The sequence below is a fragment of the Cnephaeus nilssonii genome, assembly GCF_951640355.1.
Source record: "Cnephaeus nilssonii genome assembly, chromosome: 10".
Taxonomy (NCBI): domain Eukaryota; kingdom Metazoa; phylum Chordata; class Mammalia; order Chiroptera; family Vespertilionidae; genus Cnephaeus; species Cnephaeus nilssonii.
Genome location: NC_137081.1, coordinates 41,151,276 through 41,172,053, shown reverse-complemented (window position 1 = coordinate 41,172,053; position 20,778 = coordinate 41,151,276). Strand labels below are relative to the sequence as shown.

The following is a 20,778-nucleotide window of genomic DNA, read 5'->3' as shown; positions in this document are numbered from 1 at the left end:
GTAAGAAAGAACCATGTCTGGTTTATGAAGCTCTCAGTTTTTCGGTAGAATGGGAACATAAGATTTAATTGTAGGGTAGAGTGGGCAGCAGGTTGATGGGCAGAGTGGTAAAGGTTATAGGGTGGTTAGAGATAATATAGTCTTTATGCCTTTTTAAAATAGTTTGAACTTTATCTAAAAGATTGGACTGCCTCCCTCTAGTTAATTATTGAATAAATTTAAGAAAGACAAACTCATTAATATAATAAATATGCAAAAGAAATATGATGTATAAAAACATATGCTAGGGTAAATTACTGTATTTAAATGAAATTTTATTATAAATGTGCATGAAGAATGCCATGATTTAAGAGCATGAGCTGTGAAATCTATTAGATATGGATTTCAATTCTGATTTCACTACTTACGTTTTTGTAACTTTGTGTAAATTACATAATTTTCTATTCCCAGTGACCTCAGCTATAATATGAGGATAATAAAATAAAAATCTTTATAAGCTTTTTGTGAGGATTAAATGAGATTATGCTAAGCAGTTTATAAGCATGTAGTAAGTACTCAGTAAATGTTAAATTTATCACTATTATTGTGACTTTATTATTTTGGCATTAATGACCTTTACAGGTGTATTTATGGTCCCTAATCCCCATGTTTGTATGTATGTGGATGTAAAGTCATCATAATATAGGCCAGGAGATAGCATGATTGAGGGAGTAATTTTATGTGAAGTCATATTCTTTTATAAAATGTGTTATTATTTGCTATTTTAAACTATCTAAATAATAAACTCCTGCCTTAACTGTGAATCATAAACTTTTCCTTGAGCTTTAATAATATTTTTCTTTTGTTGCAGTTAAATCATTTGAGGACAATCTTGAAAGCATTATCATTAAATTTCCCCTATCTTACTAAGTTACACCTGTGACTAATCCCTTTAATGTTTTTGTCTTGTTTGGTGTTATGAACTTCTTGTATTTTATTTTAACAAGCAGCTCTCATTTTAAATGCTCTAATGTGATCAATATAATGAAAATTATAATAAATAGTGAAAGCATTTGAAATGCTTTGTATTTTTCTATGTATGGAGTTTACTAGTAACTTACAATGATTTGCTTTTCTATTTGGAAAGTGGTTAAATTAAAAGTACTTATTTAAAAAACACACACTCATGACCCACCTTTTAACCTTTTCTGTAGGATGAAATAGGTTAAATGCTTACTATAGGTTCTTTTTTTGTAGTCTTACTAGTCACCTTTTGGCTAAATAAAGCTTATCCTTTACTGGATTCCTCAGGAGAGGCACAGATGTATAGCCCATGAGTTCTGGAATGTTCTAAACTGGTTTTCTATAGCCTTAATACTTGCAGGTCATTTTGAGTGGATGTAATATCCTTAGGTCACACTTTCTTGCCTTGTTTTTTGAAAATGCTGCTCCATTGTTTGTTGTTTTAAAGAAACCTGATGCCAACTTTCTTGCCTTTGTAACTTGATTCCTCTTTTTGCCTGGAGGCCCTGAGAATTTTTTGTTTCATTATTGTTAAAATTTACTGCTTTTACAACTCCGAGTTTATTGTCCTGTGTCATTTTGCTCTGGTACCTAGTGCACAATTTCTATGTAAATATTCAGATCTTATTTTATTTGTGGAAAATTTTTTTGGATTGTAGTATTAAATATTAGGGGTTTTCCCCATTGTTTTTTATTTTTCTTATACATATATCTGATTTCCTTTCCTTCTTTTCCATTTCAACCACTGTTTCTCTGACCTTTTTTCTTGATTTATTTTTTTATTTCATTTTCATTCTCTAGTTATTTTCCTATCTTTCTTCAATGCCCTTTATTAAATTTTCATTTGAATCTATTTTCTGTTCTCTTTGGATGTCTTTTAAATTAGCCTTCGTTCTTTATGTTTTTTGTTGTTGTTGTTACTGTTCTGTTTCTTTCCTGAGTTTGATCATCTCTTATTTTATTTCTTGTTTTTTGTCCATTTAAGTTTTTAGTATTTATATTTCTGATTTAGGAATTTTTTCATATGCCCAAATACTTGTTTGACAATATTTAATTCAGTTTGAAATGTGTTACAGTTTTTAACATTATGGTTGGTTTGGGTAGGGGGAGCTTTTCACCCACAGAAAAGCTTTTGTTTACATTTTCTGATTTTTCTCCAATAGGGTTTTATGGATTTGGTCTGCTTTTCTGTTCCTGTTTATTATTTGGAAAGGATTTCTAGTTTGAGAGGTTTTTTTTCCTGTCGCTTCTAACCTCTTTTGTACTTCTTACTTTATGGATGATGGTGGTTTTGTTGAGAGAAGGCATGACATGCCTTGTGTCTCTTTCATTTCTATGGGATTTGTAATTTTTATTTTTTATTTTATTCTTCCCCTTCACTGCTTTGTCTCCAACGAGTACCACACTTCTCAAAATATGATGCTCCCTTGAAGATACTCCCTTTGCTTCTCCAAGGCTGCCATTTCTGTTTCTTCCCATTTTCAAACCCCTCCAATAGCCAGGGCTATGGATTACCAAACCCTGTATAATATTTTGATATTTCTGTTGCACTTTGGCATTCTGGGGTTGATTTTGTCTGTGCTTCCTCCAAGTCCTCTGCTACTCTGTACTCTTTCTTTTGCAATCTTTTAAGCCTCCTCTTATTTTCTGCTCTTACAAGCTTGTAGCAGCTGGAAGGCTGTAGAGGTCTTTTGGAATTTTTAAAAAATTTCTACTTACAGGTATTTTGAAGGTCATAATGTTTGTTTGTTTGTTTTGTCTCCTTGTAATACTGAAGGTGTAGTTCCTGAGTGGTTTTATTTGTTTTTCCTTGAAATTGGTTATTTTTGAGTATAAGATTGATTTTTTATGTTTTTTTGGGGGGGTAAAGTAGAGAGAGAGGATTCAGAATCAAATGACTGCCATTCTTCTCTGCCTTGAAGTCACCTAAAAGTATATTTTTAAATTATGAAAGATTTTATTTACTTCAAGCAAATACTTATATTTTGTCTACCTAATAAAAGAGTAACATGCTAATTGACCGTACCTTAGCGACGCCCACCAGCCAATCAGGAGTGAGTATGCAAATTAACCCAACAAAAGCTGTCAGGTTAATTTGCATATGCAGGTGCTGAGCATGGGACGGGAAGCTTGTGTCATTGCCATGGTGACGACACAGGCATTCGCACCACCCCAGCCGCTCCCGGCCTCTGGGCAGTGTGGGAAAACAGAAAGGCTGCTCCGGACAGAGCGAAGGCGGTGCCGGCAGCCAGGAGAACGAAGGCCCATTCTTGCACAAATTTTCATTCATGCATTGGGCCACTAGTATTAAATAACAATTGAAGCATTTAATTTTCTTTATTTTAAAAGTATGTTTTTATTGATTTTTATCGAGAGTGGAAGGGAGAAGGATAGAAACATGGATGTGTAAGAGCTGCCATGATAGATCGGCTGCCTCCTGCATGTCTTCTACTAGGGATTGAGCCCACAACCCAGGCATCTGCCCTGACTGGGAATCCAACTAGGAACCTCTTGGTTCATGGGTCGATGTTCAACCACTGAGCACCACCACCCGGGCAAAGCATTTAATTTTCTTAAAAACATATTTGAAAATTATAAAAAAAATTTTTTTTAATTTTACTTATTAAATTGATTGGGGTGACATTGGTCAACATGAACATATAGGTTTTAGGTGTGGGTTTCTATGTTACAAAATCTGTATATTGCACCGTGTGACCACCATCCAAAGTCATATCTTCTCGTCACCTTATATTAGGACCCCTTCTCTCCCTACCCCCTTTCCTCTGGCAACCACCACACTGCTGTTTGTGTTCATGAGTTTCCGTTTTATATCCCACATATGAGCAAAATCATATGGTTCTTAGCTTTTTCTGACTGACTTATTTCACTTAGCATAATGTTCTCAAGGACCATCCATGTTATTGCAAATGGCACTATTTCATCCTTTCTTATGGCTGAATAGTATTCCATTGTGTATATGTACCACATGTTCTTTATCCAGTCCTCTACCACAGGACATTTCTGCAGTAGACATGTTTCCATGTCTTGGCCACCATGAATAATGCTGCAATGAACATAGGAGTGCATATATCTTTGCAAATACATGATTTTGAGTTTTTTGGATATACACTGAATGGCCAGATTATTATGATCTCTGAACACATAATAATCTGACCACTCAGTGTGTATATCTATCTATCTATCTATCGCCCGGTGCATGAATTCGTGCATGGGTGGGGTCTGGCCAGCCTGGCCAGGGGGAGGGGACATGGGCGGTTGGCCGACCTGCCTGCTGGTCGAACTCCTGGTCGAGGGGACAATTTGCATATTAGCCTTTTATTATATAGGATATACACTGAGTGGCCAAATTATTATGCATTCAGAGATCATAATAATCTGGCCACTCAGTGATACCCAGGAGTGTGATTGCAGGGTCATATGGGAGCTCTATTCTTAATTTTTTTGAGGAATCGCCAAACTGCTTTTTGTAGTGGTTATACCAGTGTACATTCCCACCAGCAGTGAATGAGGGTTCCCTTTTTCCCACAACCTCTCCAATACTTGTTATTGCTTGTCTTGTTGATAATGACATCCCCTTTTTTTACCCCATTGACCCCTTCTAATCTGCACCCATCACCCCTTTTCCCCCAGGCCTTCACCACACTATTGTCTGTGTCCATGGGTTATGCATATATACATATAAGTTCTTCCCATCCACCCACCCTGCCTTCTCTCTGAGATTCTGCAGTTTGTCCCATGTTTCTATGTCTCTGGATATATTTTGTTCATCAGTTTATTTTGTTCATTAGATTCCACATATGAGTGAGATCATGTGATACTTGTCTTTCTCTGACTGGCTTATTTCGCTTAGTATAATACTCTCCAGGTCCCTCCATGCTGTCTCAAAGGGTAAGAGAACCTTTTTTACTGCTGCATAGTATTCCATAGTGTAATTGTACCACAGCTTTTTTATCCAGTCATCTACTGATGGGCAGTTGGGTTGTTTCCAGATCTTAGCTTTTGTAAATTGTGCTGCTATGAACATAGGAGTGCATATATTCTTTCTGATCAGTGTTTCAGGTTTCTTAAGATATATTCCTAGAAGTGGGATCACTGGATCAAATGGCAATTCCATATTTAATTTTTTGAGGAAACTCCACACTGTTTTCTGTAATGGCTGCACCAATCTGCATTCCCACCAGCAGTATACTAGGGTTCCTTTTTCTCCACATCCTCGCCAGCACTTGTCATTTGTTGATTTGTTGATGGTAGCCATTCTGACAGATGTGAGATGATACCTTATTGTCATTTTAATTTGCATCTCTCTGATGATTAGTGACTGAGCATTTTTTCATATGTCTCTTGGCCAACTGTATGTCCCCTTTTGAGAAGTGTCATTTTTTAATTGAATTGTTTGTCTTCCTTTTGTTAAGTTGTATGAGTTCCTTATATATTTTGGATATTAACTCCTTATCAAATGTATCATTGCCAAATTGTCCTATACAGTGAACTTCCTTTTTATTTTGTTGATGGTTTCTTTTGCTGTGCAGAAGTTTTTTTATTTTTATGTAGTCCCATTTGTTTATTTTCTCCTTAGTTTCCCTTGCCCTAGGAGTTGTATTGGCAAACATATTGCTACGAGAGATGTCAAGATTTTGCTGCCTGTGGTTTCTTTTAGGATTTTTATGGTTTCACAGCTTACATTGAAGTCTCTATCCAGTTTGAGTTTATTCTTGAGTATGGTGTGAGTTGGTCGTCCAATTTTTTTGCATATACCTTTCCAATTTTCCCAACACCATTTATTGAAGAGACAATCTTTACTCCATTGTATGCTCTTGCCTCCATTATCAAATACTAGTAGCCCTGCGCACGAATCCGTGCACCAATAGCTCACCAGTAGCTTGCTGCTGCCCTCCAGTAGCTCTCCACCCGCTGCCCCACCCTCCTATAGCTCCCCTTGCCCCTCCTCCCCTCCTCATAGTTTGCTACCCTACTCCCGCCTGTAGCTCTCCACCACCTGCAGTAGCTCACTGCCGCCATCCTGTAGCTCTCCGCTACCCGCTTGTAGCTCACTGTCCCACCCTCCTGCTGATCCGTGATCCGGTCATTATGTGGTCAGTCGTTACACTTCACCGTGTAATGACCATTTGCATATTACATCTTTATTATATAGGATTAAACTTGTTTAATATATATTTTTATTGATTTCAGAGAGGAAGGGAGAGGGAGAGAGAGATAGAAACATCAATGATGGGAGAGAATCATTGATCGGCTGCCTCCTGCATGCCCCCTATTGGGGATCGAGCCCGCAACCCAGGCATGTGCCCTTGACTGAAAGCGAACCCAGGACCTCTCAGTATGCAGGCCAATGCTCTATTCACTGAGCCAAACCAGCTAGGACTATAAACTAAACTTTATTGTAGGTATGTATGTATAGGAAAAATAGTGTATATATAGAGTACAGTACTATCCACAGTTTCAGGCATCCATTGGGGGTCTTAGAATGTATCCCCTGTGGATAAGGGGAAACTACTGTATTTCTAAATTTCTAAATAATACTATATCTTTCTGCGTACTACTCTGGAGTGCAAGATGCTCTCTCTGAGTTACTGGCCAAAGGAAGTGCCAAGTATATTTTATTTTAGACATGTTTGAGAAAAAGACATTTGGAGAAAACGTTTCACACTATAGTTATATGATGAAAGGTTCTAAACTCTTAGTAATGTCTCAAGAAAGAGACCTGAGAGCTACTGTAGACCCTTGGCTAGCAATGCTGGACATATGAGATGTTTTGGCAAAAACACCAACTAAGTACATCCTCAGGGAGAAGCCAGGGCAGGAAGTACCCACCAGCTTCAGCCTTGTTTAGAATCTATATATTAAAATCTTAGTGCCTCTGCACACTGTATACTATATCCAAATATGACTTCTCAAGAGACACAGCAAAGCCCTACCTGGTTTGGCTCAGTGGATAGAGCATCAGCCTGTAGATTGAAGGGTCCGGGTTTGATTCCTGTCAAGGGCACATGCCGGGTTGTGGGCTTGACCCCCAGTGGGGAGCATGCAGGAGGCAGCCAATTGGTGATTCTCTCTTATCATTGATGTTTCTATCTCTCTCTCCCTCTCCTTCCTCTCTGAAATCAATAAAAATATTTTTTTTAAAAAGGAGAGACACAGCAGAGCAGAACATGTTGAAAGAAATGATAACTAATATAATAACAGGGAATGTCATAAACTTCTAAGAACAGGACCTGCCTTCATTCACACATACACTGAGTGGCCAGATTATTATGATCTCTGAACACATAATAATCTGGCCACTCAGTGTATGTATATATATATTAGAGGCCCAGTGCATGAATTTGTGCATGGGTGGGGTCCGGCCAGCCTGGCCAGGGGGAGGGGACATGGGCTGTTGGCCGGCCTGCCTGCTGGTCGAACTCCTGGTCCAGGGGACAATTTGCACATTAGCCTTTTATTATATAGAATTGAGTGTAATGGCTTGGGTTGATTTCTGGGTTCTCTGTGCTGTTTCATTGACCTATATGCCTGTTCTTGTGCCCATACCATAGTGTTTTGATTTCTATAGCTTTATAATATTGCTTGAAATTAGTAAGTGTGACACCTCTGGTTTAGGATTTCTTTTTGCTGTTCAGGGTCTTTTGTGGTCCCCACCACCAAAAATTTTAGGAGTGGTGTGTATGTTTTTTAATTTCTGTAAAAAATACCATTGGAATTTTGATAGTGATTGCATTGAACTTATAGATGGCTTTTCCTAGTATTGCTAAGTTAACAATATTAATTCTCCCAATAAATGAACATGGGATACCTTTCTATTTACTGTACTTGTGTCTTTGATTTCTTTTATCAATGTCTTGTAGTTTTCAGAGTAGGGATCTTTCACCTCACCGGTTAAATTGATTTTTAAGTATTTTATTGTATTAGATGCTGTTGTAAAGGGGATCAATTTATTTGTTTTTTATAAAATTCATCGGTAGTGTCTTTAAACACTATTAATTTTTGTATGTTAATTTTGTATCTTGTAACTACTGAATTTATTGATTAATTCTAAGAGCTTTTTTGTTGAGTCTTTAGGATTTTCTCTATATAATATCATGTCATCTGCAAATAGAGACATTATTACTTCTTCCTTTTCAATTCTGATGCCTTTTTTTATTTTTGCCTGATTGCTCTAGCTAGGACTTCCAGTATCCCCACTGTTCCTACCCAGACAAATTAACTGACCTATTTTAAGATTCTATTTATATACAACTAGAGGCCCGGTGCACGAAATTCGTGCACGGAGGGGGGTTGTCCCTCAGCCCAGCTTGTACCCTCTCCAATCTGGGACCCCTCAAGGGATGTCCGACTGCCTTGAGGGCAGTCGGACATCCCTCTCACAATCCAGGACTGCTGGCTCCCAACTGCTTGCCTGCCTGCCTTCCTGATTGCCCCTAACCGCTTCTGCCTGCCAGCCTGATCACCCCTAACCACTCTGCTGCCAGCCTGTTTGCCCCCAACTTCCTTCCTCTGCCGGCCTGGTTACCCCTAACTGCCCTCTCCTGCAGGGTTGATCACCTCCAACTGCCCTCCCTTGCAGGCCTGGTCCTTCTCAACTGCCCTCCCTTGCAGGCCGGGTGCCTCCCAACTGCCCTCTCCTGCTGGCCATCTTGTGGTTGCCATCTTGTGTCCACATGGGGGCAGGATCTTTGACCACATGGGGGCAGCTATATTGTGTGTTGCAGTGATGATCAATCTGCATAGTACTCTTTTATTAGATAGGATGACATTTCTTTCTTTTTTTTTTTTTTATCCTCACCTGAGTATATGTTTCCATTGACTTTTAGAGAATGTGAAAGAGAAAGGGAAAGACAGAGAGAAACATCAAAGTGAGAGGAATACTTAGATTTCTTGCCTCCTTCCTGAGCCCTGACCTGGGCCCCAGCCAGGTACAGGCCCTTGATCAGAATCTAACCTGGACTCTGCGGTTGGCAAACCTAGACATTATCCACTGAGCCAAACCGTGTAGGGCAGGTTATGACATTTCTTAGCCCTCCAGCAGCGGACCTTCATTTTTTTCTCCAGGAGTGTGGTGGAAAAGCCCTAGATCACTTTTTTGGATTCTTATACCCAAGTTACTAAGAATATTACCAGTGGCATACAGGGAGCTTAGCCAATGAGTGGTCAGAAAAGGTATTTCCTCTGTAGTTCACACCTATCTCCTGTGATCTCCGGCTCCACCCCTGCCAAGGCCTAAAGCCTCCAGCCCTGGGCAGGGACCCCCAGCTGGCTCTGATCGCCCTGCTCTACCCCCAGCCAAGGCCGCAAGCCTCTGTTTGAGGCTCGGGCCCTGGGCAGGGACCCCCAGCTGGTTCCAATTGCCCACAGACACCCACAGCTGGCTCTATCGCCCGGCTCCACCCACGGCCAAGGCTGCAAGCCTCTAGGCTTGGGCTCTGGGCAGGGACCCCCAGCTGGCTCGGATCGCCCACAGGGGACCCCAGCTTGCTCTGATTGCCAGGTTCCGCCCCAGCGGCCAAGGCCGCAAGCCTCTGGCAGAGGCTTGGGCTCTGGGCAGGGACCCCCAGCTGGCTCCAATCACCTGCAGGGACCCCCAGCTGGCTCCGCTCGTGGGCTCCACCCCCAGCCAAGGCCTAAAGCCTCTGGCAGAGGCTTGGGCTCTGGGCAGGGACCCCCAGCTGGCTCCGATCGCCCTCAGGGGACCCCAGCTGGCTCTGATCGCCAGGCTCCGATCGCCAGGCTCCGCCCCAACGGCCAAGGCTGCAAGCCTCTGGCCAAGGCTTGGGCTCTGGGCAGGACCCCCAGCTGGCTCTGATCTCCCCGCTCCGCCCCCATCCAATGCCGCAAGCCTCTGTTTGAGGCTCGGCCCCTGGGCAGGGACCCCCAGATGGCTCTGTCCCCTGCTCCATCCAAGGCCAAGGCCTCAAGCTTCTGTTTGAGGCTTGGGCCCTGGTCAGGGACCCCCAGCTGGCTCCAATCACCGCAGGGGACCCCAGCTGGTTCCAGTGGCCCAGCTCCACCCCCAGCCAATGCCGCAAGCCTCTGGCTGAGGCTCGGGCCCTGGACAGGGACCCCCAGCTGGCTCCGATCGCCTGCAGGGGACCCCAGCTGGCTCTGATCACCTGTGGGGGACCCCCGCTGTCTCCGATCTTCCCCTCTGATCTTCTGCTCCAATATCCCAGTTCCAACAACTGCTCTCCGAGGCTGCAGCCATCTTGGTTAGGTGTATTTGCATATTCCCTTTCTGATTGGCCGGTGGGCGTGGCCGGTGGGCGTGGCTTGTGAGTGTAGCAGAGTGATGATTTGCATATTACTGTTTTATAGATAGGATGTCCAGAATAGGAAACTTTATAGAGACAGGAAATAGATTGGTGGTTGTCTAGGGCTGTGTTGTGTGTGTCAGGGAAGTAGGGAGTGGGAAATAGAGAATGATTGTTGGATAGGTTTCTTTTTTGGAGTGATAAAAATGAACTTAGATTATGGTTAATAAAGTTGCATATATTGAATTTTATACTTTAAATGGGTGAAATTTATGGTCTGTGAATTATAATTCAACAAAGATGCTAAAATAAAAGAAAATCTAGTCACTTTTGTTATCTTTTAAAATGGACAAGATATATCTTTTTTTATATATAATTGGGCCAAAATTGCAGTGCTTTGTGATTTTACATGTCATAATAGGGCCATATTTGATATTTCAGTAGGAAATCTCCTCTATATGTGATCTAATGTAATATAATTTACTTTTTATGGACTTAGTACTTTTTAATCTTTAATTATATATTGACATTTTATTTTAGGTATATTATACATTTATTTGGAGCTTTGATTTTTGGATACTTTTCATTTATTTCAAGTGTTGTAGTGAAGTTTTACAATTTCAAAAATTTCCCCTTTTTTATAATTCGCAAAAAGTTTAATAGTATTAATAATTTTTATCATTAGTACATCAGAAACCACTGATTTGAAAAGCTTGGCTTGTGAATACAATTAGTTTTAACCATGTCTCTTCAAATATTTTAGTATAGATATATAGATCATGTAGTTATATTTAACTTGTTTATTTTCTCTGATTTGTCCCCCACTCCTTCATGTAAGAAAGAAAAGAATATTTGTTTCATTGGTGGTCCTTTTGTGCTGTATATTTATGATAAGTTTTGTCTATTAAATATCTGGGTTTTTGGTTTCATACAAGGGCATCTCCCTTGCCTTTGTCTTTTCCTTGTATGAATTCTTAAGAAAAAAGGCAAGTTGTAATAGTCCCTCTAATTTCTTCTATCACCTTAAGTAGTGCTCATGGAAAGTTCTTTTTGTCCCCAATAAATTGACCTCACAGTAAAAATAGGCACAAATATCAAAATACACCTTTGTATGAATGCATATAAGATACAAAAACCTGTTGCTTTTCAAATATATTTTTCTTTTAGTAAGTTGTAATACTTTTAAAAATATATTTTTATTGATTTGCGAGAGGAAGGGAGAGGGAGAGATAGAAATATCAATGATAACAGAATCATTGATAGGCTGCCTCCTGCATGCCCCACACTAGGGATCGAGCCCACAAACCCTGGCATGTACCCTGACGGAATTGAACCATGACCTCCTGGTTCATAGGTTGATACTCAACCACTGAGCCATGCCTGTCGGGCATAAAACTATTTAAAAGTAACCTTCTTGGAGAAAGGTTACCTTAAAAATGTTGTAAAATATTTATATATAACCAAGAAAAATGTATTCTATAAACTTCTTAGAAATTAGAAAATTTGCTTAGTTTTTCTAGAAAAACTTGAGTAGCCATTATTCCCACAGAACAGATTAAACAGATTTAAATATGAATAATAGAATAAATTAATTGAGTAAATAGATAAAATAGATTTAAATATGATTTAGAAAATTGGCATGTGACATATTGGATTATTCCCCCTTCTTTTTCAGGAACTCTTGGTGTGGTAACAGAAGCTACAATAAAAATCAGACCAGTCCCTGAATATCAAAAGTATGGCTCAGTAGCTTTCCCTAATTTTGAACAAGGAGTAGCCTGTTTAAGAGAAATTGCAAAACAGGTAACCAACAAAACAACAAAAATAAACCCACACATATATACTTATATTTAAAATTCTGCATAATTGATTTTTATGTCACATATAATCTTCATATTTTATTGTGTTATATTTGTGATTTTTTTACCCAGTCCTATATGAAATGGTAATGTTGTAAAATCATCCCGTTAAGTGCAGCTGCTATTTTTTTAAAGTAATTATACATCTACTTCTTAGTTTAAAGAGTGTTATACAATTTTAAGCCAAGGTAAGAAATATACTTGGGTTGATGGCTTCTAATGACTTCGCCTTTTATTTAATGTTATGATTTCTTAAGTTATTTTTGAGTAAGATGGTTTGTTATGAATTGAAGCAATATTTAATTTTTCTTAAATTAAGACATTCATTGAAATTAAAATAAACAGCTGAATATTAATGGCCCAGACATTTAGAAATTATAGGTAGTTAAAGTTTATCAATTCTTAGAATGTGGTGCTACCAGGCCCTACTTTATTTTATAATATTACCTAATCTATAACTTAAATTAAGTATGATAATTTAGTATAGCATAATATAATATATTTAGTAAAAGAATTTCCTTTTTTCCCCTCCCTTCTTAAAAAAGGGATATATTTTCAAGGGTTTTAAAAGACTAGGTAATGCAATAAAATTTATTTAGTTCAGTGTATCAATGTGGAAATTCTTGCATTTCTTTAGGCATTTGATTTATTGTTTGAACTACAATGGTTTGTGAAAAATTATTATTTCAACATTTCCTAACAGGATTTAGTTAAGGGAATATACTTCACCTTCTTGCTTTCTCCAAACTCCTGGAATTCTTTAATACTTCAGTTATACTGGACTAGAATCTTAAGGGCAATGGAGTTTTCTAATGTTACATATCATAGGTTATCCTGCAGTTTTCCAGAGCAGAGTGGAGGGAGGATCTGGTAAGGCAATGGAATTTTACCAAGCGAGTACTCAATATTTATTGTAGACTTTATAAGGTACTCAAATGAAAAGTAGTGAAGAGTCCTGTCTTCCAGCTATCCCAAGAGAATCACTATGAATGTTTTAAAGAAATTTAAGATAAGCAAAAAAAAGTTACATTTACCCACATATTTACCATTTTCATGCACCCAGTTTTACTTTCTTGGGACACTCATTCTTTCTATTAGTTTCCCACTTTTAGGAAGGTCAGCTATATGGACTTCTCACTAATCTAACAGTTGACAAGGATAATTTTTATAATTTTCAAATAGCTTCAGTTGCTTATCATTTAGATTGCTTCTCCCATCAAGAATTAGTCAAAGGCCCCCTAATATTGATGGTCTTACTCCTGGGTGCAGGGGAGAGTTTAAAAAGAAGTATACTCGTGGAATGAACATTCTTAAACTTATCGCAGGTTACTTTGGTTGGGTTAAAATCATGATATGGTAACAGTATATTTAAAAGTAGGATGGTTGAATAAAGGAGGAGTTGAAGATAAGTGTTAGGAGTAAATATCTGAGCAATGAGCACTATAGTTCAAATGTGTTCTTATACTAAAAGCATCACTTAAAGGTCAAGGATAAACCTATATAATTTTATTAACCAATGTCACCCCAATAAATTAAATTAAAAAACAAACAAAAAATAAACTAAGATGGATTACCAAGAAAAAATTTAAGATACTACAGGTATTGAGAAATAAAAGAGCTACTTGAAAAGCATTATGGTTTTACCTCTGAGTTAATACCTAGAAAAATGGGAAGCTAGTCCATAAGTAGATTATATTTTCTTGTTATTTCAAATTCTCCTTAATGAATAATTTTTTAATTCTAGTATTTTTACTTTGTATTATAATTTATTCTTTGTACTTTTATTTACTTTTTATCTTTGTCCAGCTTGACTATTCTCCCCCAAAAGCTTTATCATTAAAGATATAGTTCAGATTATCTCTTGTTCAAGTTTTTAATTTACCATTATTGCCTTAATATTTTATAGCAAAGTAAACATAAATGCCAAATTAGATTTTAAAAATAATTATATAATTTATAAAGCTAGTCTGATTTGTATGTATTTTTAATAAAATATCTCAATGAGGTTACATTCAGTCTGTGTTGGCCAATTCTGCCCCTGCACAGTATCTCCACTCTGTGGAACACAGTTTTAATGTTGTTATATGGTCCTTGGAGTAGAGGAAGACATATTTTAAGCATTTCTGAGTTTTTCACATTTCAAATACTCCCATGTAAAATATCTAGGTTTCATTAAAGCAAAAAATATACAAGTGTATCAAAACCTTAAGTTTATAATTTTATTACAGTTGAAATGTTGAATTTAAACATAAATAATTGGTGCAATCTGATGTCATTTTTGTTACAATTTAATATGCCCTGATAGAAAGTAACAAAGAACTACTTCTGCTAATGAAAAGCAAGGAGTGAAATTTTCCTTCCTCTTTACATGAGCCAGTAAAAATTGTCCTTTAATTTGTTTTAAAAAACTCTTTGGATATTCACACAGTGACCAAAATCTAAATTCACTACACACAAAGAACTATATGAATTATCTTAGAATAAATAAAGGTAATAATTGATAGAAAGTGCCACCCTGAGGTTAAAAAGCAGATCAAAAAGAAAGCTCCTTTCAATCTATAGTTTCAATAATTGGGTGTTTTGTACTTAATAATAGACAATTTTTAGAGATAAATACCATATGACTAGAAAGCTTGCCTTACTTGAAACAGATTAAAAAGCGTAGATAGGTAACATTTTATTCTCAGATATTGCTCTTCTGGGATGGGTTGAAGAGATCAACCAAAGAACTTGTATGCATATATGCATAACCCATGGACACAGACAATAGGGTGATGAAGGCCTGGGATAGAGGTAAGGGGCAGGCTAGAAGAAGTTAATGGGAGGAAAAAGGGCACATATGTAATACTTTTCAACAATAACGATTTAATTTTAAAAATTTTGCTCTTCTGAAAGAAACAAGTAAGTTACTTCACTGTTTGGGGAAGTTACACATTTTGCTCCTATTACAATGCACATGTAGGGAGGCATTATTGTTTACCTTCCCTGGAAATGGGTAAATGCTAGCATTATAGCACACGGACATTTACATAATAGTTTATAGAATGTACAAATCTTACATGTTAAGAATGTTACTTTATGTGCTTCCCTGCTTTGTAAGAGTATTTCAAGCAGAAAAAATTGAGAAAATTACCAGATTTTGGCACTAGTCATTGTTCATTTTGCAATTTGGATTTTCAGTTGATAGCAGAGGAATTAAGATCCATTAAAATAGACAGTACATGCTTTATGATTGTGCCAAATTCCTGATTGAATAATGAGTTGGCTGCTTATAATTCTTCACTGTCATTTTATAGCACTTCCACTTTGCAGTATTTTCAGACTTTGAAATGGGAAACTATTTTGGATGAATACCTTTTGGAAAGGAGCATATGTGATTGTTCATAAATAGAGAAGGGCTCTGTGTGTATTTTCATCACTGTTCTTACTGAAGGAAATAAATTGAGCAACATTAGACTGGCAGCGGAAGGATTCTGCTAAAGTCTCTCTCATCTGATCTTTGTCCATGTGAGGAATTTTCCTCTTTCAGTACTTCACTACCTTGTGAGGAGCTAGAAAGGAAGATTTAGTGGAAGATTAATGTGATTTTATCTCATAAGTGGCAATCCAGTATAATCTCCATCTTTACTCACTAGATGGGTAAGTGACTTTTAAGACTTTCTCGGAAAGTAGATTCCTACTAAAGCGTCTCCAAAGGGGGAACATTTTGTTTTTTAATCACAAGAGCAGTGTCAGATATATTTTATTACTCTCTTTTATTGTTGGTTTAAAAGTAAATTGAAAGGGAAACAGGGAAACAAGCTCAAAAGCAATTTTTGAAGTTTGTTTTTTTTTCTCCCCCTAATAAAAATTTAGGAGTTATGCCCTATAGTATTGAGAGATGAACAATTGTTCCATTAAGAGGAAACACTGTATATGTGGCATGGATTAGTAAGCAGTACTCCAAAAACTGTCTTTTTGAGTGTAAGAAATAGGTTTTTAAAAATATATTAAAAGGCAGTTTTTTCTGTCACTCGCTTTTGACAAGGGTGGCCCTTTCTACATACCATCACTTTTCTATTAAATAATTTTAAACTGATAGGGTGTTTTTTCCTAGTGAGTATAGGTCATAATTTGGGAAAAAATACATAGTTTGTGTCTGACACCTCAGAATGTTAATATACCTCAATTCTGAATTGTTCTGTTTCCAATTTGATTTGTCCTGGAGGGGTTCACTTATATGGAAATGCTTAACATTTGTAATATAAAAAATTAAAACTCCTTTATATTCAGTGGTAATTCTGAGAAATAATTTGTTACAGGTAGAAAATGGAATTGTTATTTTAAATCATTTTTTGAAAACATACTTTTCTTCCTCTAAAGCAGAGAGAATAACCTAGCCATATGTTGGTTAATTGGATTTACTCTGTGACCCAGCAAAATATGTTAAACTTCAGGACAGTTATAAGACATGCTCTTGACCAGAAGCTACTCAGAACAAGTCATTATACTTTTACTAAACTGAAAATGTAAAATTCTGACTAGGAGACTGTTAGGCATTAACTCTTGGCCCTTTCTTCAATATAAGAGGAGGGAAGTATCTACTCTATAATACGTATTATTTCATTCTTTCAACTCAAGAGATAATTATTATTTTTAAAAGTTCTTGTTGTTTACAATGTAGACTCCCAGTAGTAAGCCAGTATGTCATTTCAAATAGGACCAGTTATACAAATAGCCTTAAATATTATATGATTTCATCTGTGTTAGCAATTCTGATTTATTACTGAGAGGAAGAATTAATTCTGCCTACACCTTAAGCTTTTATATCTAGAAATTTGCATTTATAAAATTCTTTCACATATTTTTTTCTTAACTCTTATATTATCGTGTCTTTTATGTGTGATAGTAGGGTCTTAACTTTATATCCAACACAGTACAATGGATATTATGTAAGTTAAATAGACATGGTTACTGTCTAATAATCACTAAGGATGTTGCCTATTGTATATTTTTTGGTGTTTAAATTTGTGTATAGCTATGTACAAGGGGTTGGGTTTTGAAACATTGACTTCCGATACTGTATGAGATTAGTAGACTCTCCAGAATAGTTGTATGGCTCAGAAATTTGGGCTGCTCTATAATCTGCACAGAGTTTGTTTTACTCCTTGAAGAAACAAATCTTTTCAACTCAAAGATGATTTATTCCTCAACTATGATATCAGAGATACAGAAATACCATCTATTGCCTCTATTTTATGGTTTATTCTTATGGAGTCATAACAGTAGAAATCCTGCAGACATTTAAAATGTGTTACAACACACCTTAAATGTGTCTCATCCGAAGTGTAAGTTCTGTTTTTTTCTATGGCAAGAGTTATGAATTGGCTCCATAAAAACAAAATTTTCAGAAATCTTTTGATGCATTTCTTACAGGAACTATTTAGAGAAAATTATTAGATTGAGAAATCTGTTGCTTTTTAAGTTAGTTCAGAAAATTCTAAGTAAATAAGACTAATCAGAGTGGTATTTTTTTTCAGGTTACATATTTAAGTGAATTCCTGTTTATAGCATCATTAAAAGGAAGAAATTGCCAGAAATTTGACTTAGTTTTATACACCTGCTATAAGGCTAATGTAGTTATTTCTTCTTTGCTCAGATAAAACAAAGATATTAATATATCTTTATTAGTACATAACAATCAGTTTCTCATCTTTTCAGACTATTTACTAAGTATAAATACACTTTAGGTCCAAGTCAGGTGATATTAGAGATTCTGGCATGGGCACATTTATCATAGTAGGAAAGAAATCACTTCATTAACTTTAGTTCGAATAAGCCATTTTTGTTAGAGTGTTTGTTTCTTAAATCCCCTGAATGTATCATTAACTCACCATTGAACTTGGTAAAAATAATTCCCTCTCATGTTAGTTCTAATCACCTACCACCAGGGGTCACTTTAACTCAAGGACCCTTTCCTTTTCTTTTCTATGGAATACTCATAGCATGGGAGTGAATTTAGAGCCCAGATTCTCAGAACGTGTGATGTCTCTAACTTTTAAAGGAAATCTTTTGAGGTTTTTTTTAACCTACCAAATTAGTTTTCATAGCAGTTGAAACATAACCTAGTCGTAATTATAGATATAGTAACCAGAATGTTGTTCTTTTTAAGTTATTGTAACACTGTTTTGGTCTTTTATAGGAACTTCTATTTAATTGCTCTGTAGTGACAGCTTTTAATTTAAACTCTTAAGAAACTTTTTCTGTTTTTTATTTTTAGAAAAATGTACAATGATTTACAAATTATCAATTTACAGAGGATCATAAAGAAACATAAATGCTATTTTTTTAATTGAGTGCTTTAGTTGAGAATTTACTTGTAACAGTAACTGGAAAACTCCATCTACTGATTTTTCAAAATGTGCAGCACTATTAAAACATGAAACTTATTAAAGTTATTGGTTTGATTTTTGATAATTTTTGAAAATCAGTGTTGAAAACTAATTTAACATTTATTATCTAGATACAAATTTTTTTTTAGCTTCTTAATATTTTTATAATATAAGTCTATAACCACCTACTCTACCTTAGTGTAAATAGAAACAGTGAATGACTGACTAGTTTATGTTACTCATCGGTCAACTAAAATATAATTGAATATCGGTTGCTATATGTAGCAAGTGACCTAAAGCTTTTCTTACTTATTTTTCCAACTTTTTAATTTGTAACTTTTTGCTTTATTTTTTATGTTTGTATATGTTTCCTGGACCATTTGAAATTAAGTTGCATGCTTTATATGACACTTGACCACTAAATACTTCTCCTAAAAAAAAAAAGATGTTTTTATAACCACAATGCTGTTATCATGTATAAGAAAACCAGCAGTAGTTTCTTAATGCCATCTAATATTTATTCTATAATCAGTTTATTCCACTTGTCCTCATAATGTATTTTGTGGATAGTGTTGTCAAACTAAGATTTTTATCAAGGCCTGCATATTGTGTTTTAGTTGTTTCAGAGATTGAATTCCACTAAACATTTACTATACTAAATGTTATATACTTTTTCCCCATTTTCTGATGTTTGTTTGCCAACATTGATTGTTTTTGTTAATAACACCTGCTATTTCGATACAGGTGAAGTAGAATCTGGGCAGTAGGAGATGGAATTTACAGGTTTTTGCTAGGAATTTAAAAGGGTTTTTAAAAAATAATGTCAGAATGCCTCTGAATGCTTTCTGATATTTTACTGGTGTGCTTAAGCCAAAACATATAAATATGCATGTTGTATGATATTCTATTTTATGAAGAAAAGAAACTTGGTTTAACCAGGCTTCTTTGTTTTGTTAGAAGTTGATGTGCCTATTTCAATAAAACATTTTAGGAAAATTGATTTTCCTTTGGTATTTTGGAAACTGGTAATATTTTTAGAAGCATTAACCTAACTACCAAGATACCTTTATACCAATGTTTGACATTACTGAGATATAGTAGATTTTTTATTTTATGACTATATACTTTTTTGTTGTTAATCCGCACTTCAGGATATTTTTTCCCCATTGATTTTTTTTAAATTTCTTTATTGATTAAGGTATTACATATGTGTACTTACCCCCCATTGATTTTTAGAGATAGTGGAAAGGAAAGGGAGAGACAGAGAAATACCGATGTGAGAGACACATTGATTGGTTTCCTCTCACACATGCCCCAGCAGGGGCCTGGGAACGAGCCTGCAACCGAGGTGCATGCCCTTGACTGGAGTCAAACCCAGGACCCGTCAGTCCACGGGCTGACTTAATCACTGAGCCAAACCGGCCAAGGCATAACTATATACTTTTAATAAATAAGCTAAGGAAATATCAAATAAGATCATTTTCATGTAATTTTTTGTTTCATATATAACTTTAAAACTGTGTGTGTGTGCATGTGTGTATTAAGTGATTTTTTTTGGAGGTTCTGTGGTGTATTTGAAATATTGCTCATCTAGCAGTCAAGATAGCTTGATTCTAGTTCTATCTTTACTATGTAATTAGCACCTGACTTCTGAGAAGTCTTTTAATCTCTCAGGTTCTTGTGTTCACACCTGTAAAAAGGGGAACTGCTACCTTGACAGCGTTGTTTTCTTATATTAAATAAAAATATATGAAAACAAGTTGGAAACCATAGGATTTCTGTAAAATTCAAGGTTATTTTATGCTGTGATTATAAAATTATCTGACATTGTTTCTTTAGATTTGGCAGTGACTTTTTAATATAGATTGAATTATCTCACCTTTAGTATCAAAGCTGAGTAAATAAGTTGTATAGATTTCAAAATAAGAATCTAGGATGTGAGGGCGATCTGGCTGCGACATCTGTCACCCCATTGATCGCCAGGGTTGATTCGGCTGATCTGGCTGGCTAGGCGGGTGTCCCCCTCCTCCCTCACCGATCCATGTGTGCGTCCCTCCCGAAGCTGCGCGCTCGGTCGAAGAGGACGACCTTCCCCCCAGAGGAGAGGACCGGTCTTCGGTCAAGGGTATACGAGTAGCTGCGCTCCCCTGCTAGAACCTCCAAACAAGCTCTCAAAATAAGAATCTAGTCATTTTGGGGGGCTAGAATAAAATGTGTCCTGTGAATTATTTTAAAAATTAAGTGTCCAATTAAAAGCAAGTAATA

General features: G+C 36.5%; 1 protein-coding gene across 1 annotated transcript in view; it reads left to right on the top strand.

The window, feature by feature from the left end:
- Positions 1 to 20,778, top strand: part of AGPS (alkylglycerone phosphate synthase) — a 126,332-nt gene that overhangs the window by 60,906 nt on the left and 44,648 nt on the right. Inside the window, exon 11 of the mRNA XM_079782053.1 lies at positions 11,959 to 12,086. Within this exon, the coding sequence (XP_079638179.1) occupies positions 11,959 to 12,086 (128 nt within the window). The remainder of the gene's footprint in view (positions 1 to 11,958; positions 12,087 to 20,778) is intronic.